A 23,431-nucleotide genomic window follows, 5' to 3' on the forward strand; every position below is an offset into this window, starting at 1 on the left:
GTCTCAAGCAGAAATGGTGTCAACAAAGGTTAAGTTTCACTTCTGGTTTTGAACATGTCGAAGGTTTTATACTCATTTGTAGGACATTCTGATGGCGAGAGATCAGACCTAACAACCCCTAAACGCTCATTAATTCCACCACCATTTTCTCTGCAACAGCTCGGGAATTTCAAGTCCCCAGGACTGGAAGCCCCGTGTGGCAGCCAGCCGGCCACTCCCCCCACACGTATGTGAGGAGGGTTGGGAAAACAAACCTGAACAAGTTCAGCTCTGCACTATGGCTGCATTTTTTAGCTCATCTGTGCATTCAGGCCAGGATAGAAACCTCTGAAAAAACAGTTAACCTGTGATGAGCTGATTTGGATTTTATCTGCTGGAACCTCTACCCCCCTGAGTATTCCCAAGTCCTGGTTGCTCCCCGACATCCTGCCACAGATTTCACTCCCCTCCACATTCCCTGAAGCCAAGCAGCACACTGGAAGTGCTCTGTAACTGCCAAATCACAACTCATCTAAACAGCTTTGATAGCACCTGCAGCCGGACAGCGAAAGGTTGTGTTCTGAGTTTTACACGACTGCTCAGCAGAAGACAGGTTGAAAAACAATGAGTACCAGTATTAGGGAAAAGCAGCCTCTCCTCCTCATCTGCAGGTGCTTCACTATAACAACAAGCAAAACACACGTTACCCTCCTCACAGCCAAGCAGCCCAAATCCTGTTCGTATCCCAAAGAAACACATTAGCATAAAAGAATCAATTCACCTCTCGCTTTCAGTAACGTAACACCTGCAAATCATTTTTAAGGGGACACACTTCAGAAGACAAGTGACTAGGACACGAACGTTTTTAGAAAGCTCACACAAAACAAATCTTTATTCTTTGTCGCAGAAAATAAATACAGGTGCATATTTCATATGCTTTTCTATAAAAGCACTCCTACAAAATCACTTAACTGCATACAACAGTACAACCTTTTTGGCTTTTAAAATGCAAATATTATACAGTCACTTCATTTATTATCTTTTAAAGCACTTGTAGCAAGCAGCTCTGGAAAAGGAATGCTTAATTTAGAAGCCAAATTCTTGCCTCAAGTGTTTTGTGGGTTTTTTTCCATCATGTATTATAGTGCAACTAACCTAAAAGCAACTAGAACAGTTTTTTGTAAAATGTTTATTCCCCACCCACCCCCCCCCAAAAAAAAACCCTGCAAAGAAAAAAAAAATAGCTCTTAAAAACTGTTCTACCTTGATACTTAAACCAAGAGAAAACAAAAAGTGGCTCAATAGAAATATTAAGGTAAGCATGATGATGCTTCACAGCTCATTATCTGTTCGCTTCCAGTTTGGCCTGGGGTGTTTCTTTAGAATAAAAAGCTTTAATCATCCAGTCCTATATTTCTGAAAAGGTACGACATGGACTCCCCATTATGGATCCTGCGAATGGCTTCGGAGAGGATCATGCTGATATCCACAGTCTTGATTTTAGGGCACTGGAGTTTTTGTATTTCATGTGGAATCGTGTTTGTAACAACCACCTACAGAAAGAAAAAAATGATCAGAAAGACATAGCTCCTTATGGTTTCCACCTCCCATATTAGAACTGCAAAAGGGAATGTCCACGTATCCATGGATACTAACAGCACTGTCCTTCCTCCCTTTCACTCTGCCACGCAGGTCCAGAGGAAGGTACAAAAATATCCCCCACACCGAGGGGAAAAGTCTGCTAATACTGGCAGTCTGTCATCTCACTACCTCCCTCGTTTCCCACTGCTGTAGTTTAAGGACACGTAGACACCAATTCCAGGGTATACAATTCCGTGGTAAGAAAGCCTGAACCCAGGAACCTCCCAGATAAATTCTTAATGCCAGTGTATGTTAATCATCAAGTCAGGAGAAAATTGCTTGCTTAAAAAACCCATTAGATCACAAATTCAGAATCCATGCTTACTTCATCAATTGCAGATTCCTCTATCAGCCTGGGAGCATCTGAAGATAACAGGCCATGTGTAGCCATTACAAAGATCTTGTAAGCCCCCCTTTCCTTGAGGGTCTCGGCTGCAGCAAGAAAGCTGTCAACATCATCTATAATGTCATCCTGTCAAAGTAAGATCGAGTCAGTGAAGATTCACCACCTCCTCAGACAGATCAACACTGCACACCCAGATTGACGACATCTTCAAGCATACCAGCGTACAGCCAACGCAAAATGGGCGTTTTTATTGAGGCTGTTCTTCAGGCACCTGAGCTAGATGGTAAGTGAGAAAGAGCGGAAAAGCAGAGTGTCCAAAACTACTGCAACATCAAGGGGCAGAGGGATTGCTCCACAAGGGGAAGAGGGAAAAGCCAACACACCTGACATTCATTCAGAAACCACACTAACAGAAAATTGCCTTTTACCATTACAAGCCCCGAGATCACACTCTGCTTTAGAGAAACCATGAGACTACATCATCTCCACTAGCACTGCTAAACTCACAGAATGGAAACATGGTGATTTTCCCCCAATCTGATGTATAAGCACCACCTGACACTTCTCACCTTCAGGCAAGCACTTGGAACAGAATTTTGTCTGGCCTATTCACAGAAACAAGGTCCAAATGCTGCTTTGCAGCAGGGATCACATCACAGCTCACACAGTCAGCTTCAGAAGTGTGCAGAATACTGCTTCATGGTATAAAAAGCGCAGTATCAAAAGTCCACCATCAACCAAAGTTCAGTTGCTGATACAGCAGAATATCTACTTGATTTCTGCAACTTTAACATGCTTAATGTAATTTATCAGAAGTGATGGCATCTTACTTACCACAATGATAGCTATTCTTCCTCCTACATCTCCAACGACTGTGATGGGTGGTTTTTCCTTGGGAATCAGCACTGATTAATGGCAATTTTTTTTTTTTTTTAAGAGGGGCAGAAAAAAGAGAAAGTTTATACAATTTACTTCAAGTGTGGAAATGTCTGCTTTGCATGAGTCACCAGTGTTACAGAGAGAAGTGAAGCAACAACTATTTCAACCATCACAATATTACTGGGAAGAAACAGCAGGATTTTAATGCAGAAATGATTTTTTAAGCTTAGTCAAAGTATTAACTACATTCATTTACACCCAAATTCTTAATCAATTCAATTAATCCTTAATTTTAGGGCAGAGATTAGAGTGGCTTGCAGACACTACCAGTTCAATTACCCTACTGAGATCCAAGCCAGGTTTATGCAATGAAGTTTTGGTTGCACCGCTGTAGATAACATCCACATTCAGCAAGGTTACTCTGTCGAGGCCCATAACAGCTACACACAAAACCAGTGTCAGCTCAACTTATTAGTTCCATGTCCCAGAAAAATTCCAAAAGGAAAAGTAAATGGCAAAAAAGTGAGGCCTCTCTGCTAGGGGCTCTTCTGACTAGTCGCAATAACACAGCCCCTCCTACACAGGGCATGGACCTCACATACAGCCTAGCACTAAAACCAGGAACAAAAAGCATCAAAAGGAAATTTTTTTCCCCCACTAAGAAAAAAATAGTCTTTCCCCTGACAGAACCGCTCCTTTTTGATGGTCCATGACTGCCAGCCCCATTCCCCAAACTCACAAAGATAGGTGAACACTTTCACACACAAACTTACTTACTGGGTATCTCCAAACTGGGATGAATAGCAGCTACATTTTTGGCTGTAGGTGGTGAGTGTCGACCATCCACCATGTCAGACTCGGCATCTTGAGCTTCCCCATGAATCACAGCAATTCCCAACCGTAAGCGCTCAGCAAATGACTGTGCCCTGTAGAGAAAGGGTTAAAAAAACCATACAGAAATACATTAAATTTAAAATCACTCACATACATATGATCCTAATCTATTTCAATTTTATTTCTAATGATTCAGAGGAAAAATGGAATGATCCTAAGGTTTTAGGAAAGCACATTGAAGAAAACACTTGCCCCTTAGTATCTTGTTTTCACCGGGCTTGTGAGAGTCAGAATTACCTGGTAAGTACCCATACTGGCCTTGAAGCAACATGATAAATGCTGCAAGTCACATAATTCTGATTAGTCCTTTCTGTTTTGCCCAACAGTCAAAAAACCATTTCCTAGCCTTCAGCATTCTGGAGATCCCATGCTTTAGCAGCTCTCATCTAACAGTAGCCAAGAATAGCCTAAATGTCTGGATTGTCTACATTTAATAAGGAAAAAAATATTCACATGAAAGCAGAAAACAAGTGTTCGCCTATTTATTTTTAGCAAGATGCACTGAATAAAGACAGTATTCCTGACCTTCTGACACATAACCTCAGATATCCTTCAGAAAAGAGAATCCAGACGATCATTTTGTCTAACAAACCACACTTCAAAGTTAAACAGCCTGGATTTTTACAAGTTTACAGAAAGTTCCTTCACCATGCAGTATTTCAACTAAAATTAGAAATTTATGTAAAGAAGTGTAAGGTTAGCTGGGGGAGTGGGGAAAGCAGAGAGTCAGGAAAATAGGATTTTCACAGACAGTGCCTGTATCCCAGATACTGGAAGCAGCAATTAAAATTAGCAGATTCATCCTACCTTACCTTGCATGCCCCAGAGTTCGGTAGCTAGCCTAAGCCAGTGAGCTAGTCTCCTTCTGGTCAAAATGAGCCTGGCACATCCAGAGTGAGTCACTTAGTCCTAACATTAGCACCTAAGATCTGTGGCCTGAATCACCTCTTCTCCACTTAAGCCTTGTTTCACTATCCAAACAACTGAAAGTCCAGAGAATAATTTGCCCATCATGATGCTCTAGTTAATTAAAAATGAAGAATCTTCTGCCCTGTGGTTATCATACAACTAGGATATTTTTTCAAATAGTTAATTACAGATAAATTATGATTCCAAACATTAGAATTAAGACTTAGAAGGCAGAACCCTATCAACAAAATCATAAAAATTACTTTAAAATGCAGTATTAAACTGAATAAAGTTCAAAATAATAGTAAAAAAATCCACAGAACTTCATCTTTCACAAGCAGGCATTCATCTGGAAAGTGTTTTTCTTGATTAGACAGCAACATTCCATCACCCTTTTCCAAATACAATGTACATCCTCAAACACTGCTCTTAAATGCTCACATGTACAGGTGAAGAAGCTGAACAAGACAGCTCTGGGATCCTCTCCTACACAAATCGGTTACGTCTGCGACTTATCTGTCTGATCAGTTAAAAGTACGTGTAGACTATTTGCTGGCATGTACAATTACTTGACGAGAATGTAAATGCTTCAACAAATGCCTGCCTACACCCAAGAGGCATTACTGACACCAAGTAAAAGAAACGGTCAAAGACAAGCAAATGTAAAATAACTGGCCAAAACAAATCACATAAGAAGTACTGCTAGAAAACAAAGATGACAAAAGTTGTTCCCCTCACTATACTTCTACACATTAAAATATTTCTGATTTGCTATAGAAAATAACAAAAACCTTTCTTACAACGAGTATCACGATACCCTGGCATGAAAGTCAAGATAACTTTTCAACAAACTATTGGTTTGTCACCACAGCAAATACAGTATCTCTTAAACCATGGTCCAACTCTTACACCACCTGCTGAGAGCAGTGTAATTCCAAAGAGTTTAGGAACAGTCAACCAAAAAGCTTCATGGATTAAGAAGAGTCGTTCAGCCAACAAGGACTTCGCAATCAAAATCATCTCAAACATCAAATCCTGTTTCACCATGCTAGATGGTAAGCCATCTGTATTTAGGATCTGATCAACCATGTTCTAAGTTATGATCACGTTAAGCAATTACTTTGGACTAATGGTATTATATTTCCAGCCATTTTTCATCATTTACAGCAGGAAATTTATAAAGTAAATGCACAGAAATATAGCATGATTAAATACCCTCTCTATCCTAAGCACTGTATTGATTTACCTCATCCTTTTGTTTGTTTTTTTTAATTCTCTTTAGATTTATTATGATTATAGCGATGATGTAAAAACTAGACATCTGACAAAGCGGAATTGGGAGGGATTGGAAGGCTGCATCTTCTAATTATTGGATATCTGTCCTTCACTTGATCAAGAATAAAATCACAATAGAGACTTCCTGCTCTAACACAAGAGAGCAGATCTTACCCACCTCTTTGCAGACGCAGGTGATTTGGCCACAATTACAGCATTCCTGTAGTCTGGTATCTGTAGTAAATAACAGATAGCAATGTCTACTTCACATCTTCAGACAAATTTAAACTCAGTAAGAATCAGAGAACTTTTATTTTGCCAGAAGAATTTTAAGCATCGAACATTTTACCTAACATATGAAAGCAACCTCAGGAATCCATGGTACATGATCAGAGTTCACGGCCCAGTAAAAACAGGTATTTAGAAAATTCAGATATTAACTTAAATGACACATTATACAGATGTAACTGCTTTAGAAGAACATAAGGGCTACACAGACAAGTGTTAAAAAAAAACAGGAAACCATCAAAATTAAAGTTTCCTGTTCAACTTACAATTGTCTTGGGTGTGCACATGGCAGTCTTTAATCACTTGAAAACACAGCATTTCATCTACTTCCTACTGGTTTTCAGAGTACACCAACAAAAGTAACACCTCTCCATCACGTATGACTCTTTACATGGACCACCAAAATGGATAAAAATTCCACATTTACTGCACTGATCCTGGAGTCATGGTCTAATATAGCTGCAAACTTTTTTTGCTGCAGATCAGCACTAGAAGATGATGCTGCAAATGCCTACAGCAGCAAAGTGGTAAGGCCAAGAAGTCTGGGTTTCATTTCTAGGTCTGATGGGTACTTCGGTCAGTCTTCACAAGCACTATCTACTCCAAAGTTTGCTGCCCCTGCCCCATTCTCATACTGCTTTATCACCCCAGACTCTTCCTCTCTATTTAGCCAGCATTTTAGTCCCCATCCCTCCAAAGTTTCTTATCCTAGTCTCCATTTTCCCTGCAAACAGTGACTCCACATCAGACTCATCTTTCCTTATCCATAACTTCCTGAGTGTTCCACCATTCACACTTCCAGTCCTCCTCTCCAACAGCAATCTCTGCTCCCTCTAACATCTCCTCTTACCCCCTTCCCTGCAAACTCTGCATTTCCCTTCACTGCGCCGCCCTGGGACGAGCAGCACACAGAACCTGCCCCTGCTTCTATCAGTTGCTGTAACAACAGTCCACAGCTACTCTCGCAAGCAAAGCCCTACCGAGCAGATCCAATCCTCTCTTTACTAAATACCTGCAAATTGATCTGTTACAGTTGTGATTTCACAAACTGGGGGGGACGGTACCCTGACGTGCAGTTCACCTTACTGTCAGATGTTAAATACCAGTTCCAGAGCATATTTTTCAAACACAAGCAAGGTAAGTTCTTCCATAATCTTATCCTCAAACATAAAAACCACAGTGGCTGAATATTTCCAGAAGCACTCTACCTGAAATAAGCATGGGAAAGAAAAAAGTTCTGAATTTGGGCATGGGCCTAACCAATTGAAAACAAGAGCTCTTCTGACAATGTGTCAGGCAACATTATTAATCCTCAATGCTACTAACTCCACCTATAATACCGTGAATTCAGCACGTTCTGTCCTTTACAAACACTTAAGTTATACAACTAAGGCTATAAAGATTAACATGACAGAAGGTATGGACAAGGCAGGGCCTGTCACTTGACATAATAAAGACTTTGATCTTGTTCAGACATCATCGCCTCATTTTTCCCCTGCCAAATTATCAAATTTGTTTTCAGCTCTTTAAAAATGAAGTCAGAAAGCCAGAGATGTCAGCCAAAAGACAGTAAGACATCAACAGCTCCTTGTAACAAAGAGCTACGTCACACTAAGATTCACATGTATGCATAGGAAAGAGAGAAGATATTAAGTACTGAACATCTGCTAAGCATACAAAGGAAAAATCACCAAATTGTTTTTATATGACATTTCACTGATTGGCCTGTCTTCATCCCAGAACACCAGGTAATTCTCTTCACACCCATGCATAAATTCCCATCACGGAACAAGTACAAGCCCTCATCCTCTTAACCTGCAGTTAAATGCTTTTTAAGTGGCCTCCATTCTTATCAAGCTGGACTCTATTTCATGCTACTCATCAATACACCCCCATCACAACTCCCATTTGAAACGTTTTTCACGCTTTGACATTCACAATGCAGGACATACAGCAAGCTGCTGCCACTGTGAACTTGAGATGAATACTAAATCCTTCCTGAGCAGCGCTGGACGAAACTTTTAAAAAGATACTATAAATGACCTGGCTGGTGAAGGTACTTGCCAATATAGATCCCATGGGATCAGATACATTCATCCAACTCTAGTTGTAGCAGAGGACAAGCAGAGGAATGAAGAAATGAAAAACTGAAAGTATCTAAGACTTCTCTACACATACTCCAGCAGATCTCCACAAATGTTCAGTTGTTAGACTGCACGGCAGTGCCAGACTCAAAGCTGCAACAATTCTTTATAAACCATTAAGAGCTCATGTATCAAAATGTGCTTCAAGACTAAACCAGGAACATGATTTTGTCATCGACTATAATCCATACGTTCAAGCAACATATAAAAGCACAACTTGTCTTGTGCGGGCATTATTTGGTTTTCCACCTTTTTTCTTTTTTTTTTTAATTTACAAAGTGCTTACAATGTGCAATGCTTCTCTCCTGGTATACAGGATGAATGCCTGTGGCAAAGCCAGAGCCTGGAGTTTTGTTCTATCATCCTCTGATTCTATTACCAAATGAAATGATAACGACAGATTCAAATGGTAACTGATTCTCCAAACAGATTTTAACACTGTCATAACAAAATCATGATGGTGTGTTTGGGGTTTTTTGTTTGTTTGTTTTAAATCAAGGCATTCTTATCTCTAGAAAAGAAATACTTGGATTCAAAAGTAAGAGTGAGCTAAAACTTTTTCTCTCTCCAGGAAGAAAGCATTTGCTTTATTCTACATTATCATTAGTCAGAGGCATAATATGCATCTTATACCTACAATTATCATTTGCACAATGTGCATATATGAATCTACCACTAGCACTTCTCAAAGCACTTATAAAAATATGACGGAGAAATGGACGCACAGACCGACAGAAATTAAGCTTCTCAAGTTGAGACATGCTGAACAAACAGCGAGTGAAGATTTCCACACGAGAAGTGATCTGTTCTTACTTTCAGAGTATGATCAATAGGCGCTCTCAGAGCTCACAACTTAACTTCCAAACTGTTTTCATAATGCTATAAATTACACCTACACAAGCAGTCCATCCTATAAATGTCAAGGAAACTGGAAACAGGAAAGGTAGAGGATATCAAGAGCAAGAAAATCCTAATTTTTTTTAATACCAGTTAGGGGACTATATCTAAGACAGAACAGCATCGCTGCATGGACAAGAAAACACCAGCTCTTCATGAAAGCAAAACTTAAGCCTGTGGGAAGAAAAGAACCAACTGCTCCAACACCACTCCCTGCCCCAACATGACCTTTCCCCCTTTAAAATTCTGTTTGAAGAATTAGTCTTTTTAGAGGAATTTGTTTCAGAAGCCTTGAGACATGACAAAAAAATAATTTTAAAAAGCAACTATCATAGCAGGTCTTCCTCACCTCTTCTTGGATATACTGTAGTAAAAATGGAGATGCTCTCAAGTTATCAACTGGAATATTGAAGAAGCCCTGTATTTCCTTCTGATGTAAATCCATGGTAATGAGATGAGTTAGTCCTTTAATAAAAATAAATAAAAAGTCATATGGAGAAGCACATCAAGAAAAGTAAGAGAGAACAACAACAGACACACTTTCTAGTAAGTTTCACTGAAGTTTGTCCATAACAAAATCTGTAAGCTGCATTAGAACAAGGCTATACTTAGTGAAAGTACTTGGTGTATTAACTATGTCTCTCAAGTACACCAGCATTATTATGTTTCTACAGTGTCATTTTAAAAAAGGAATCTCAGAACACTCCACGTAATTGACTCAGTAGTGCCACACTGAGGCAGGAAAGATCCTTCTCCATTTGACACGTGACAAAATGGAAGCACTAGTAAGACAAATTGTCCTATGCCACATAGCAAGACTCTGGCACAGCTAACATTAGAGTCCTGAATTCCTGAAAAATGAGCCCAAATCCTAATCATTGAAACACTTCTCCCAAAATAACAACCCAGATCTCACTGTGTTCATTTTAACTGCCCATTTTTTCCCAGGGACAGGAGCAAAAGGAAAGGAGCAGAAAATGTGTTAAAGGCTGTGAAAGTGAGTAATCTCATTCTCTCACATCATCCCGAAAGTAAAGGACAGATATGAAGGGCATTCATCCAACAGGTAAAAAACAGGCTAGAAATGACAAAAACCAACTGTTCGAGTGTTAGAAAGGTGAAGAACAGTGTTACAAGAGACAGATACCATGGCCCGAAGCAGCAGAGTCCAGCAGATCCGTTTTGCCAGCTCAGTAGGACACAATGTAAAATGGCTGTTACAAGTTTGGGTTTTCTTATAAACTCATCATTTGGAAACATTTCTAATTACATTCTCCTTTCCACGTGGGTTTTAAACTCATGAAAAGCTTGGCAGTTATTTTTAAACAGAGTCCCAACTTGTGCACTGACATCTCTAAACCTGAAAGCTGACAGCAGGAACCCCCACTGCCCTGATTATTTCATAACAACGTGCACTCTTACCAGCTTTGCACATCATTGAAGCCAGTAATTTAGAGACAATGGAGCCCCTTTTCCTCATCTTGCACTGTTTGCTGTAGGGGAAGTAAGGAATCACTCCAATAATGCTTTTGGCACAGGAGGTTTTACAGGCGTACACCATGATCAGGAGTTCCATGATCGTAGTATTCACATCCCTGGAACGAGAAGCATCTAGTTCTGTATCTCATGCATAAAAATCCTGTATTCAACACAATAATTATACCCACTCCAGGGATTTCACTCCAGGGCAGTAAGAGTACAGTGACCAAGCGATGTTCACTAAGAATCCAGCTGTGCACCTCCAGCCAGCAAGTGCCCTGGACCCAGAATTTCAATTTTTCACTACAATTACTTTTTTTTTTTTCCCTCCCACTGGACTATTTCAGGCAATTCAGCAGTTTTTGTTACACCATTTTCAGACTTTTAGTAATACAGCATGTTCCTCTAACAAAGTAGTCCATGATTTATATCCAAAATCTCTTTCTATTGTGCACAAAACAAAATAGATCTATTTTTCAGTATACATAAGTTTTTTTTTTTAAAAAAAAGCTACAGACTTTACAACATATTCCTCTCTTCTTAAATATTTAGCCTGCTGTTGGCTTGAGCAATTACCGTCTATTTTCTGCCATAAATGAAAACATTGAGAAGAATTTTTTTTTTAGATGAGAACTGGTCATGAACTAAGAGAACTTCTATTTCTTCTGCCATTAGAAAGAATGTCTTCACATCTGTAAAGTTCTTTTCACACACACAAAAATGTTTTCTGAATCATGGGACACATTGCCCAGGAAATGCTCCTCCTACATTTACAGTTTTGTAACGGTGCTGGAGATGGGTAGCTGAAAAGGGAAGAATTCAAAAGAGAATGACATAAGCAAAAGAATGCACTTAGCAAAAGAAGGCAGAGACCCAGGGGAAAGTTTGACATATTCACTGAAAATTAAAATAATAGAGGTTAGCTTATACTGAAGTCTTCTTTATGCACATATCAAAAAAAACCCCAAAACAATAACAAAAAACCCACAAAGAGAAACCTCTACCTAGTTAATCTAAGCTTATTATACTCTATCATATACATAAAACACGAAGAAAAATTAAAACAGAAGCATTCCTACAGACAGTCCATGTCAAAATGCTAGCACAGTGTCTTTAAACAGTTACTCACTTTGAAACTGTTTGGATGATAAATACATCCTTTCCTCTCACAGACTCCTGAATCTGCACTCTTGTTTCTGCCAAGAAGAGAAATATGTAATATTTGCAGTAGCAAAACTCTATAGAGTCTAAGAGAAGGATAGCCAATATATGCACGTCATAGATAAGATTCCAGTTTTGACAATTAAATGCTCACCTCTGTTTGGCTCTTGATAAACCTGAACCTTCCCCATCTCAACACCTAAGCGCCTGCAGGAGCGGAAAAAAGGAGAAGTCAATATGGGAGAATGACGGGCAAAACAAATGCAAAGCCCCTACAATGCAATAGCCACTGAAAAGGCTACATTTTTAGGAGAAAACCAAGAAAAGAAAATCCCAAACCATAACACAGTTATACTGGAAATCTCTTAACAAACCATTTCCAGAAGCCGCACTGCAAGCTAAGCTAAACGCCTTTTCAAGTCAAGCTCAGAACAAGCAGCGGAAAAAAAAAAATGCTCGATTACTAAATCATGTAACAATTTCTAATTTTTAATACATATTTCTATATACATTTTATATATGCTGCCATATATATATACACATGCCAACATACACAATGCTTAAAAGGCCACTGTTAAATCATTCTTCTCTACAGAAAAAAAGTCAGTGTAGAGCAAATAGGAAATACTAACGAGCTCTATTTGATGAATAATGGGAGACTAATACCTGCTATATTTATTCTACTTCAGTACGAGCACAGACCCCCATCACTAAAAAAATGAGACAACCGAGCATGCTGTGTGCTTATGCCCAAGTCCTTGCCACACATAACTTGAGCTCCTTTGCACCCCCCTTTCTCCTCCTATCTAAACCTAACTTTGGGTACATCAGTCTTGGGAAGAAACCCATCACGTGCGAGACTCCTGGTAATGTTATGCACCCTAATACCATTATAGTAGCATGGTAAAAATTCACTTAAGTCATAAAAGTTCTGCTGAAGCTATTCAAGCATTTAAAGCTAAAATGTTCCCATCTAAAATATACAGTGGGCAGGATGGATGCAGCTTTGCCACCTAAGAAAACCCCACTACAAGGAGAATAAGAAAATTATTAAAACTTCTGCCATAATTATTTAACACTATCCAATGTGCTCTCTATAACATACTGCAGTCAATCACGATCTGCTACTGAACAATCTAAACACAAGTTATTTTGTTATTGATCCGTTGAAACACACGGGGCAATACAATACACTACATGTTCTTGCAAACCGCAGCAATATTCCGACGTAACTTTCCTTAAACAGAGAAATCAGTCTTTAGTAAAATAAGTCCTATCTTAATAACACCAAGATCCTAAGCTGCCCTGCAGGAGATTTCACTTACTCAGCAATCCTCTTCGATAGTTCCATGCATGACGAATTGGAATTAGCTGAAAACAGCACCAGTCCACCCTTGGTTATATTCATGATGGCCCCAATTTCAGTTGATGGCACACAAAACATCAAACCTAAGTTGTTTTTCCGCTTCTAAAAGACTGCAAGAGATCAAAGGTCTGTTAAAGCCACTAAGTTAAAAACAAAAAAAGAAACACATTTTCTCTGTTTAGAAAGCAAAGAGTTTCCCATAAGCCTGTTATTTTCCATCATCCTTAATAGCTGTTATCACCACTTTAACAGTTCCAGGAATAGACCCTTACAGGCCATTTGAGATGGCACAAAGAAGGGGGCTTCAGCCCACTGGGCCTTCCTGCTCCTGCCCCCAAGCTTTACAAACCTCCAGCAGAATGCTTCCCTGGAGCCTCCAAAGATCCCCCTACACAATCTCCTAAATTCAACAGGTCTTTTCTTGGTTTTGGTTTTCTCTATTTTTTTAGATGTTTTCCTCAGGCTACCACCTAGTAATACAGATTCTCTTTTCCATCAGCTTGTCCAGTTCATTTTCCAGAACTGAGCAACATTTATTGACTTTTTCAAGATCACAAAGCCAGTCAGAGGTAGAATTGAGCTAAACAGAGCTCCTGGGTCCTGGCCAAACTGGCTAGAAGAGTCTATTTTCATAGCTGCGCATCTTTCCATCCCTTTGCAATAAATTATAAACTTACAAATAAGGATGAAATGTAAGGAAGAGTTCAAGAAAGCTGGTAGCTGTAAATAATGACCTCTTGCACAATGCATCCACTTGGTGAAGCAGCTGTTGTCATTCTTTGATACTAGTATTTCTCCTGTGAAAACAGGAGAAAAATATCAAGAGGAAATCTATACAGGTTTTTTTTCCAAATAAAGGCACAAATAACTAATCCTTCTTGACATTTTTTATTCTTCTTTGTAACATCACATTTTCACTTCCTCTACTGTCATATTTTGTTCAAATAAATAAAAAAAAAAAAAAACATGTTGACCAGCAGCCACTGATAGACCAGAGTAGCATTTAGCTCAAAAAGTCCTGCACTTCACTTCTGCTGTATAAATAGTCCAACCCTTCATCATCCATTTTAGCATTATGTAGGGGACTGAAAATATCAAATACAAGTGGCATAATTCAAAACGAAGTAAACAGAAGTTAGGATAAATCGATAACTTCTTTCCTGGCAAGCATCTCCCTGCTGAGAAACATAATTATCTAAGAGTCGCATGTAATCTGTTCCAAAAAAATGATGGTATATCAATTATTAAGAAGTCCAAAACAACATCTGAAAGAAAAACAAGTTTCCATACTTACAGGAACAGCTGGCTAGCTCTATAAAGAAAGTTGTTCAGCTCGCCTTTGCAACTAGACATACTCTTGCTCAGTTTGACCTCATCACAGAAACAGTACCTGATTCATTCTCAGTTAAGAGTCAAAGTCAGGAACTTCCTAACAACAAATCTCTTCATGAAGTGTCTGTGCTATGCACAACTGCTGTGAATGAAAACCTGCCTGTCATCAAAACTGCCAAACTGTGCAGAAAGAGAGCACAAATAGCAACAATTTCAACAGAATTTGAACACCTAGATGCTTTGACTATTCTAGAACCTGGTGTGCCCACCTATACCACCAAAGCAAGACCCCATCCCTTTCAGCCTTTGCTTTCAGACAAGATAAAAAAAGAAACCTAGAAGACAGTACAGTTACAGACGTCCCCTCTAAAGCTCAACTATATCCCTATATCCCTCCCAAACTAAGTACCCAACAATTTGAAGAGAATTAAAAACCTATTTCTTAGCTAGTGTTTCTTCCTTTGGTCTGCAGCACACTTACTCTCTGTAACTCCCAGCTGTTAACTAACAGCCATCATCTGTCAAATATTCATAACAGTGTTAAAGATACATCTTAAACCCAAAGTGAGCATGTACTAGAAATGCTTCTAGGTCTCAAACACCTGAAAGCACCCTGCTTGTGTTATTAGATGGGAACAATATAGAGACAACATTACTAAAAATATTCACAGTGTTTTGAAGACACAGGGTTTTCCAATTGTGTTACCTTCTTTGCTCCACGGATTAGGGAAATGAGGAGAGTTAAGAGATCTGCTGAAAGACAAGAGTTGTTGGATCCTGATTATTGTTCAGGGTGCATTTTACACCACAATAAGATACTGACATATTCATAAGCAACACTGAACACAGCTCTTCACACAACCATAGGTCAAGGACTTTCTTGCAGATATACTTCAGCAGCAACAAGGGGGCTACAGTGTGTGCGGGGGGGGGGGGGGGGAAGAGATATGTTGAATTTGTAGAGTAATACTTATGTATCAACCTTGAAACAGGTGTTGGGATGACAGCAAGCTCACAAAACTTTATTAGATGTGTAAAGACATGACTCCACAAGGGTACATGGGACCATAACCCTCTGGCTTGAGGTGGACCAGTCTTCCAAACCTGCACCAGATTTGGGAGAGCAAATACACCACAGAGTAGGCTGCAGGCCACAAACTCTGACCCCTTCTTTCCGGCTGCACACAATTACACAGACACATTATGAACACAACAATTATTCGACTGAGTACACATGATGCCCTACTCTGACTGGCTTTACACCTCCATGAACTGAGCATGTCCACACAGAAAGCAACAGAGGCAGGAATAACTGTATGGGATAACCATGGTACTGAAGAATTGATCCCCATGGGCTGCAGGGGAAAATGAGCCCTCTCACCCATCTCCCCACGGGGAATTTCCCTGGCCCAGAAGGGCCCTCCACCGTAACCTAATACCCTGGGCTAAACGGCAGAGAGTCGACCCTTCCACCCCACATCTCCCTACCAGTCCTTCAGCTGCTCCAGGTGGGTTACACACACCTTGAGGGGGGTGGGAAGCCCGATCAGGCACCCCAGGGTACCTGAGGATCCCCTCCCTCCTCTCAGGGGAGAGGCCTGGGCACGCCGCAGCCCCCAGCGTGGGAGCGAGCACGCCGCTCCCCTTCACCTGTAGGGCTGGCGGGTGGCGAGGAGCCCCCGGCAGCCCAAGAAAGGGGGCGCCCAGGAGAGGACCCCCCCCTCCCCCCCCTCCCCACAGGGGCCCTGAGGGGAGGGCGACCAAGCCCGTTCCTCAGGCGGCGGAACCCTGTGTGGGGAGGGGGAGAGAGCGCCGGGGAAGGGGGATGTCCTGCCCTCACACAGCCGGCTGAAGTGGGCTGGGCGGGCGGGCGTGCCCCTTTCTTGAAGGCCTTACCTGCCGGCTCCGGCCCCCCGGCCCCGGGAGAAGGCAGCCCGGCCGGAGGGGAGGGGGAGAGCCAGAGGCAGCGGCGGAGCTCAGCCCCTCCGGTTGTCCGCTTGCAAGATGGCGGCGCCGCGCGAGGGACGGAGGGAGGGCGGGCGCGCGGGGGGCGGGCGCGAGGCGACGCCCTCCTCCCTCCCCCCCCCCCACTTCCCGCCACGGCCTCGCGGCGCGGCTGAGGGGGGCCGGGGCTGCCGCCATCTTCCGCTCTCGCCCCCGCGATGCTGGGGAGGGGGGCGGCATTGTGGGGACCGCAGTACCAACGGCGCATTTCAGCTTCTCCCCCCAAAAAAAGGAGCATGATGGGTGGGTAACGTCCCCCACCGGGTGTGAGAGCCCCGATGCAAAGTGCAAGGGCATAAACCAGCGGATGTCTGCAAGGTGCCAGGTTTCTGAGCTCCCACACCTGCATCCCTGTCAGAGGGACGGCCGACCGCCGCGCTGCTCTGGGCACCACCGCCACAGCGGTGCGTCCTCACCATCCCCACCGGGTGCCGGGGCATCGGCTGGCCTTTGCTGTTGGACCCAGCACTGTTTGTGGAGAAGGAAGCTTTTCTGGAAAGTAAAGTAAGAAAAGAAACAATCAGTGGTCTCTCGGCTCCCTTACACTGTCAAGTGCATACTCAGTTTGTCCGGAGTCCCCTGTCAGGGCTCTCCATCCAGTTTAACCCATGTATGTTGCAAGAAGATGCTTTTGACATCTGCAGCAAGATGCTGATTTTAGTCCCCCTGTTTAAAAAAGCCCAGCTTTATCCCAGGACAGCACCCGTGACAAAAGTTGTGTCCTTTCACTGCTTTGACAGTTACAGTCATCCTGCACAGACACAGGAAGATAAAGCTCTTGCCAGGGTACCCCCCTAAATAAAAAACAAAGCAAGTTTTTCCACTAACTGGGGAGCTAGAAGCTGTTTTAAATTATGCTTTTCAAGATGCCCGAGACAAACAGCATTTTATGGATCAGAATTTTAGCATAAAGGCATAAATCAGGTACTTTCTGCTGCAGCTTTTATCACAAAAAGCAATTAAACTTAATAATTCAGGGGCTGCAGGGAGTCCTGGAATAATTAAGGCCTTTGGAGCAAGGCCTTGAACACTCCAGCAGATACTTCTGTCTGTGCTGGCCTTACCATGAAAGAGGAAGAAAAGCCACAGCTGCCCAGGACTGCTCACCAAATGTGCCTGCAAAAGCACAACATTTAGATTCATATTTTGAAACTGTAGTTTCCGCCATTACAAGCTGCATTTTAAAAGCTGCTTTTTAAATATTCACAGGCCAGTGTTTCCCTGTATTTCACAACATGTGCTTATTGCTTCATGCATTCCAAGACTTCATCAATTGTCTCCTTTTTTTGCTTTTTCAACAGACTGGGAGCTGGGGAAGGAAAGCAATTTAACCTGGAGCCGCTGAGCAGCTGCCAGATGTAGAGCACTCCACTCACGGCACTCACACAAAGCAAAGACATCTGTTTGAAATATGTGAGCAGAGAGGCCATAAGCCTCTTTGTACCCTCACGAGATGCAGCAGTGATCCTCTGCCTTCGCTAGAGTCTCTTCTGAATTACACTAAGTGTAAGAGAATAGACCCCTCCCAACACCTTGCCACCCCCACCGTTCTCAGTCTGTATTTTTCTGCTTACAAGCTGGTATTTCCACAGATGATTCAGGGGCATTGACCCTAGTAGGTTCTTTTGTTTTGTTTTATTTTGGGGCTTTTAGGACAAAGGGGAAGGGGGTTTGGGGCTTTTTGTTAGCCTCTTCACAGAGCAGCAGAGATTTCTCTTAGCATCAGTGTTCATCGCAGGATTTCACTACAGGCTGGTATGGCAGAGCAGTTTAAGGCAGAACAGCTAGAAACAACACATGGTGAAGCACTGACCCATAATGCAATTAGCAGCCTTCCCCAGAAGCATTTTTCAATACCCCAGGGCACCCAGAATTTGCTGACTACTTGATTTGTGCTGCCCCAAATTCCTGACATTGCTTAAGCAAACCACAGGACCAGGAACTAAAAGATTCTGTCTTCTGTTCCTTTTTATAAGGCTACTGCCTTTGTTTTCCTAGAGCAAATCAGTTTCTTTCCCACTTCTGTTTTCCTGGTCAGAGGAATGTAAGTTTAAATCTCAGCTCCCAAGGGTTTGTTAATTTTCCAATATACTATCCAAATGCTAAGAGTTTAACAAATAGTTGCTCCAAGATGACCACCTGGATTTTATTTCATTTACAGTGATTCAATTAGCAGTCATCTAAAGAATTCTGAAAATTTGCTGGGTGTGAATATACTGGCTCACAGAGATTTGTTGTTCTTAACCCAGATGCAACCCTGGCAAGCAGAGAAGTGGAAAAAAAACCCCACACCTAGTCCACCCAAGGTGAAGGGCACTGCTCATCCAGTGCTTGGCTGGACAACAGCCTGCATCCATCACCTGAAAGAAGACAAATGCTAGTGTCATCCAATCTCCTGAGCTCCATCCATCACTGCTCAGCCAGGTTGGCTTGTTTTGTTTTTTTTTTAAAAAAAGTGGATGTTAAAACTCACCTACCAAACCACCTGACAGCAAGCATTATCAGACATGGTACACCAAAGAAGAGTTTTGATTTGACCCTAATGGAGCCCTGTGAATAGGTTTGGTCTCTCACAATGGTTGGTCCTGTGAGGCACCCCAAAAGCATCCCCTACCCTGCACAGCCCCTCTGAGCTTGCTGGGAGGTTCTGCAGCCCACAGGCACCTCCACACTGAGCACAGCCTCAAGGCTACCGCCTCCCTCCAGCTTTACTGCCTTGGGAGAGACTGTCTGATTTCCAGACACTGCGGGCGTGGATATCACCCAGATAGAGAAGCAGAACTCAAAGTAGTTATAAATATATTTCTGAATCACAGGAGGGAGGAGTAATTTTATAAGTTTCTTGGGAGTGATCTGGAAAATAGCATTCCCCACATCTGGGAACCCAAGTGCCTTAAAAACAGCCCTGGAGCAGAGAACATGTCTCATCTACATGAAGGGCTATGTAATTAGAGAGCACTCTCTTATTGTTTTATCAAATATTCCTGCCTGGCTGTGGCTTGGCCATCTGCAGGAAATAGGCACTGATCCATGTTGTTACAGTCCTGCTCCTCCTGAGTCATGAAGTTTTGACTGAAAGACTCACCAAGTTCAGTTTGTTTTCCTGTTTCTAACCACGCTCTCAGTTCCGGGTCAGTCTGCAATGACTAACAGATCTGCCACATCAGCTTCAGCACAGGCACGGGGGTTGTCTCCAACCAGCCTTCAAACAAAGAGATGAGAGGCTTGTTGGAATATCCAGCGTTTAACAGGTCACTGCACAGAAAAACGTCTCAAGCTGGATGAGAGGGTGAGGGTTTGAACAAACACTGCCCCAAAACAAGAACCGGCAGTAGCGCCTTTTGCTTTGTCCGCAGATTCTCTTTGCTTTGCTGTGTTTGTGTGCAGTTCTGTCCTGCAAAGTCTGCGTGACATGAGCTAACAGCCATCACCTTCTGTTTACAGATGGGGTTTGCCCTTTGATTCGCCTTTAGACAAAAGCAGTTGAACTGGACAGTGAAATCATGTCATTTTAGGGAATTTGATCAGCTACACAGTGCCAAGCACCCCATTCCTCTCTGTCCTACCTACTGCGTCCTAGCGTGACTTGCCATTTACTGCACTAAGCTACAGTTCCTCTACAAACAGAGAGTGCACGTGCATCGTGGCTTGTACAGGCATTTAGTGAACATACAGGAAGGGCTTGAGTTAGTCACTGGCCACTACAGAGCAAGCTTGCAAATTAAAGGACAATTCAGTATGGGAGAAAAGCTCCTGTGCTTTGCATACACAGCTGCACAGAGATAGACTGGGGGGTGTAAAGAAAGATTTGGTACCAACTCTGTGCTGTACAGCTAAGCAGAAGCTGGGAGAGGTGCAGGGAAGGAGCAAAGCACAACCAGCAAAGAGCACCCAGCTCCCTTCCCGGTTTAGTGCCGATCAGGACTGACCCTGGATCAGCAATAGTGGGTTAATTCCTGGGCTAGGGGGGACCCTCACCCAGCTGCCACACCAAGAAAGGCTGAGGAGACCTGGGTGAGGCTTGGCCTGCACCATTACTAACGCTATTACCAATAACCCTCCTTCACAGAGAAGTTTTTTATCAATACTAGTCCTCTAACTGGCTGTATTGTTTCCTGCCTGATTGCAGCAAGCTCTGGAAGCTGTTCTGCTGTCAGACCTCCGTGCTCTGTCTTCTGCTTGAACTTATTTAACAAGTCAATTCCCCAAGCTCAAGAGTGGGACACTTAAAGGTTTTACTCACCAGGAAAGTTTCACCAGAGGAAAGGCATGGGGAGTGCTAGGTTTCACAGAGGCTTTTATTGTCTCATTAAGCTCTCCTTAATGAGAACTCCCTCACCTGCTGCAGTTTCCCTCCCATTCATCTGCACCCACCATCATGCTGCTGGTACTTTCAAGGCTGTCAGCTCCCACTTCTTCCTCTTTCCTCTTAACTATTCTGAGCCCAGTTTCTATTTCCATGATCTCATCCAGGTTCCAAGGAGAAAATACCTTCTTCTCTTCAGCTACCACTTGCCACGTTCTCCTTGGCTGGTTTCCTCCCTGATATCTCTGCAGCTTCTCCCAGCTCCCAAGTCACAGGCTGTACTCTTTCCCCCAAAGCAAGGCAGTGACAGCTCTTGCTGAGATCCCTGACTTAGGTGCTTGCTGAAACAGTGTAGAACTGCCAGGCATAGCAATAATCCACGGCTGTCAAGGATCTACTGCACACTGCAATTCACCCCAGGCTTTAACTCCTTGAGATTCTTCACACACCCTCCTCATCTAAGATCCTGTTACAGAAGCACCTGTGTCACAAGACTCAGTTACACCATGGTTGTCCCTCAGCATGGTTAAACTACCACAGTTGTCTTCTCTTGCACTAAAGGTATAAGAACCTCTTATCATCCTGCTAGACCCTAGTCTGACCAAAACTGGAGTGCTGATCCAGTGCCACTTAGGCTGGTGATTGAATCAGGGCAGGACACAGCCAGGCTGTCACTGGATTCTGCCAGGCCTCTTTTCAACATACAGAGGTCTGTCATCCCTCACCTGAGCTGGCCCCATGACATAATTCTTCCCACCTACGCTGGCTAGTGAAGTATCACCATCCCTTGCTACCTTGCTTGGAGGGCAGCTCTGGACCACAGCTCCGGCCAGTGGAGTTTCTGCACTCAAGTCACAATCTGTGACAAAACCTCTAGCCAAAAATCACCTGCCAAGCCTTTCCGAGCTCTTCACCAAGAAGTTTTGGTGATTCCGTATTTCCCTTGCCCGACACCAAAGTACTAATGACCTCAATCAGACTGCTCCCCCTGCTCTGCTGATTCATACCAAACGTTTTGACTGTCAGAACTTGCTGATTCTCTCAGCTAAGTCTCCCCTGTGCGCAGCCTGAGCCCGGCACGCCCCGGTGGCTCTGCCCGTCCCAGCCCGCTGTTTGTATGAGTGGGGCCGTTGGGTCGGCCCCTCCGCAGGACCAATGAGGCCTCACACCAGCGGGGCAGCGGGTTCAGCACCTTTCTCAACCACTGCAAATACTGGGGGGTTCAGGCTGTTCCACCCACCTGATCGCATCCGAAAGAGCCTTGAGAGCAGAGCTGCGTCAGAGGGGGCACAGCTGCCAAAAGAGTTGTTCAACCTCTTTGGATTGTTTCCATGCCTTTGGAAAAAAAATGCCTCTTTTTTTTTTTTTCTTTTTCATTCAAGCTTTTCTAGATAAGCACATGACAAACATGAGTATCAGAGAGAATGAACAGCCTGCCTTCCAGTTAGGAGTGAGTGAGTATCACAATTATCACTGTGATAATGAGATAGTCTGAACATGAGGGAACTCGATACAGTGGGAGATTTATCTTGGAACCAGTCCCTTGGCAGCCTGACCCTGCATTGATGTCAGTACGGTTTCTCATTGCACAAAGGCTGGGGCTCAGACCTGGGATGTCAGACCCCTCTCTATCCCAGATGCTGTAACACAGCAATGGCCGTTACCATCGATAAAACATTCGCTTCCCCCTTTTTTCTCCCAACTGTGTTTTGGCAAGTGTTCTCAGGAATGGCTGTCCAAAAGCTTTCTCAGCCCCTTCCCCATCACACAGGGAATCGTTCAGCTTTGTAAAGCCATGCTATTTTGCTTAGGTGTAATAATGTGCCACTTAGAGTGAAGGTAACTTCTGAGAGGGATATTGCAAGAGAGAGAGAGAACAGGTTGGTCTCGGGTCTGGATTTGGACGGGGTTAGCCAATGAAATAGAGCTGCTGTGTGGAAGGCATGCTGGGCTTGGCTGGGATGCCGGGGGGAGATGGTGCTCTGCAGGTTAGTTAGCCACCGGTATTCCAGTGGTAATTCCTCAGATCACCCAGCCACCCTGCTGCATTTAAATTCTGTACCCACCTTGGATGTCCAACCAACCTAGAAAATGGCTTTCTTTCCTACCACAAACCAGGTCAATACTTCAAGTCCTGACCTTCAAGGGTGCCGGGGTGAGGAGAGGGGCACGACAGGAGTCCAAGGCCTTGGTCCAACACTCCCAGAGACTCTTGTCACAAGGAATTACGTGGGCTCTGCAAACAGATAAGGAAAACCAGAAAGAGCAAACGCTGCTCTGCACAACCTTGACATGGCAATCGATGCTGTAGTTTACCACCAGGAGCAAGTAAATAGCCCTGGAGTTGCATGCTGCATAGCAAACATTGCAGTTTTATCTGGATGACAGGCAGCAATTTGTGGCAAAGGGTAAATTTCTCTGTTCACTCATGCTTGACATATGGATGGTCTTGTTACATTCCCTGTTCTCAGCAGGTTTATGCATGAATTTAAGGTTAAGTACATGCCTGCAGGATCACGACCTTCATTTAA

General features: G+C 43.0%; 1 protein-coding gene across 4 annotated transcripts; it reads right to left on the reverse strand.

The window, feature by feature from the left end:
* Nucleotides 1-841: 841 nt before the first annotated feature.
* PRPSAP2 (phosphoribosyl pyrophosphate synthetase associated protein 2) lies at nt 842-21,974 on the reverse strand. Of its 4 annotated transcripts, none has more exons than XM_074840552.1 (16): nt 20,838-21,974; nt 19,680-19,796; nt 17,659-17,710; nt 16,487-17,086; nt 15,297-15,340; nt 13,936-14,055; nt 13,218-13,368; nt 12,047-12,099; nt 11,861-11,927; nt 10,675-10,847; nt 9,602-9,717; nt 6,102-6,157; nt 3,623-3,771; nt 2,801-2,871; nt 1,946-2,092; nt 842-1,532 (listed from the first exon to the last, which is right to left on the reverse strand). In XM_074840552.1, the coding sequence occupies exons 7-16, from the start codon at nt 13,334-13,336 to the stop codon at nt 1,374-1,376; spliced, it is 1,110 nt and encodes a 369-aa protein (XP_074696653.1). In that variant the 5' UTR covers nt 13,337-13,368; nt 13,936-14,055; nt 15,297-15,340; nt 16,487-17,086; nt 17,659-17,710; nt 19,680-19,796; nt 20,838-21,974; the 3' UTR covers nt 842-1,373. The 4 variants fall into 4 exon arrangements, with proteins under 4 accessions (XP_074696653.1, XP_074696652.1, XP_074696651.1 ...); XM_074840551.1 differs by having other exon boundaries at nt 15,297-15,343; XM_074840550.1 differs by lacking the exon at nt 15,297-15,340.
* Between the last annotated feature and the right edge of the window lie 1,457 nt (nt 21,975-23,431).

This window comes from Strix aluco, chromosome 15 (assembly GCF_031877795.1).
Source record: "Strix aluco isolate bStrAlu1 chromosome 15, bStrAlu1.hap1, whole genome shotgun sequence".
Taxonomy (NCBI): domain Eukaryota; kingdom Metazoa; phylum Chordata; class Aves; order Strigiformes; family Strigidae; genus Strix; species Strix aluco.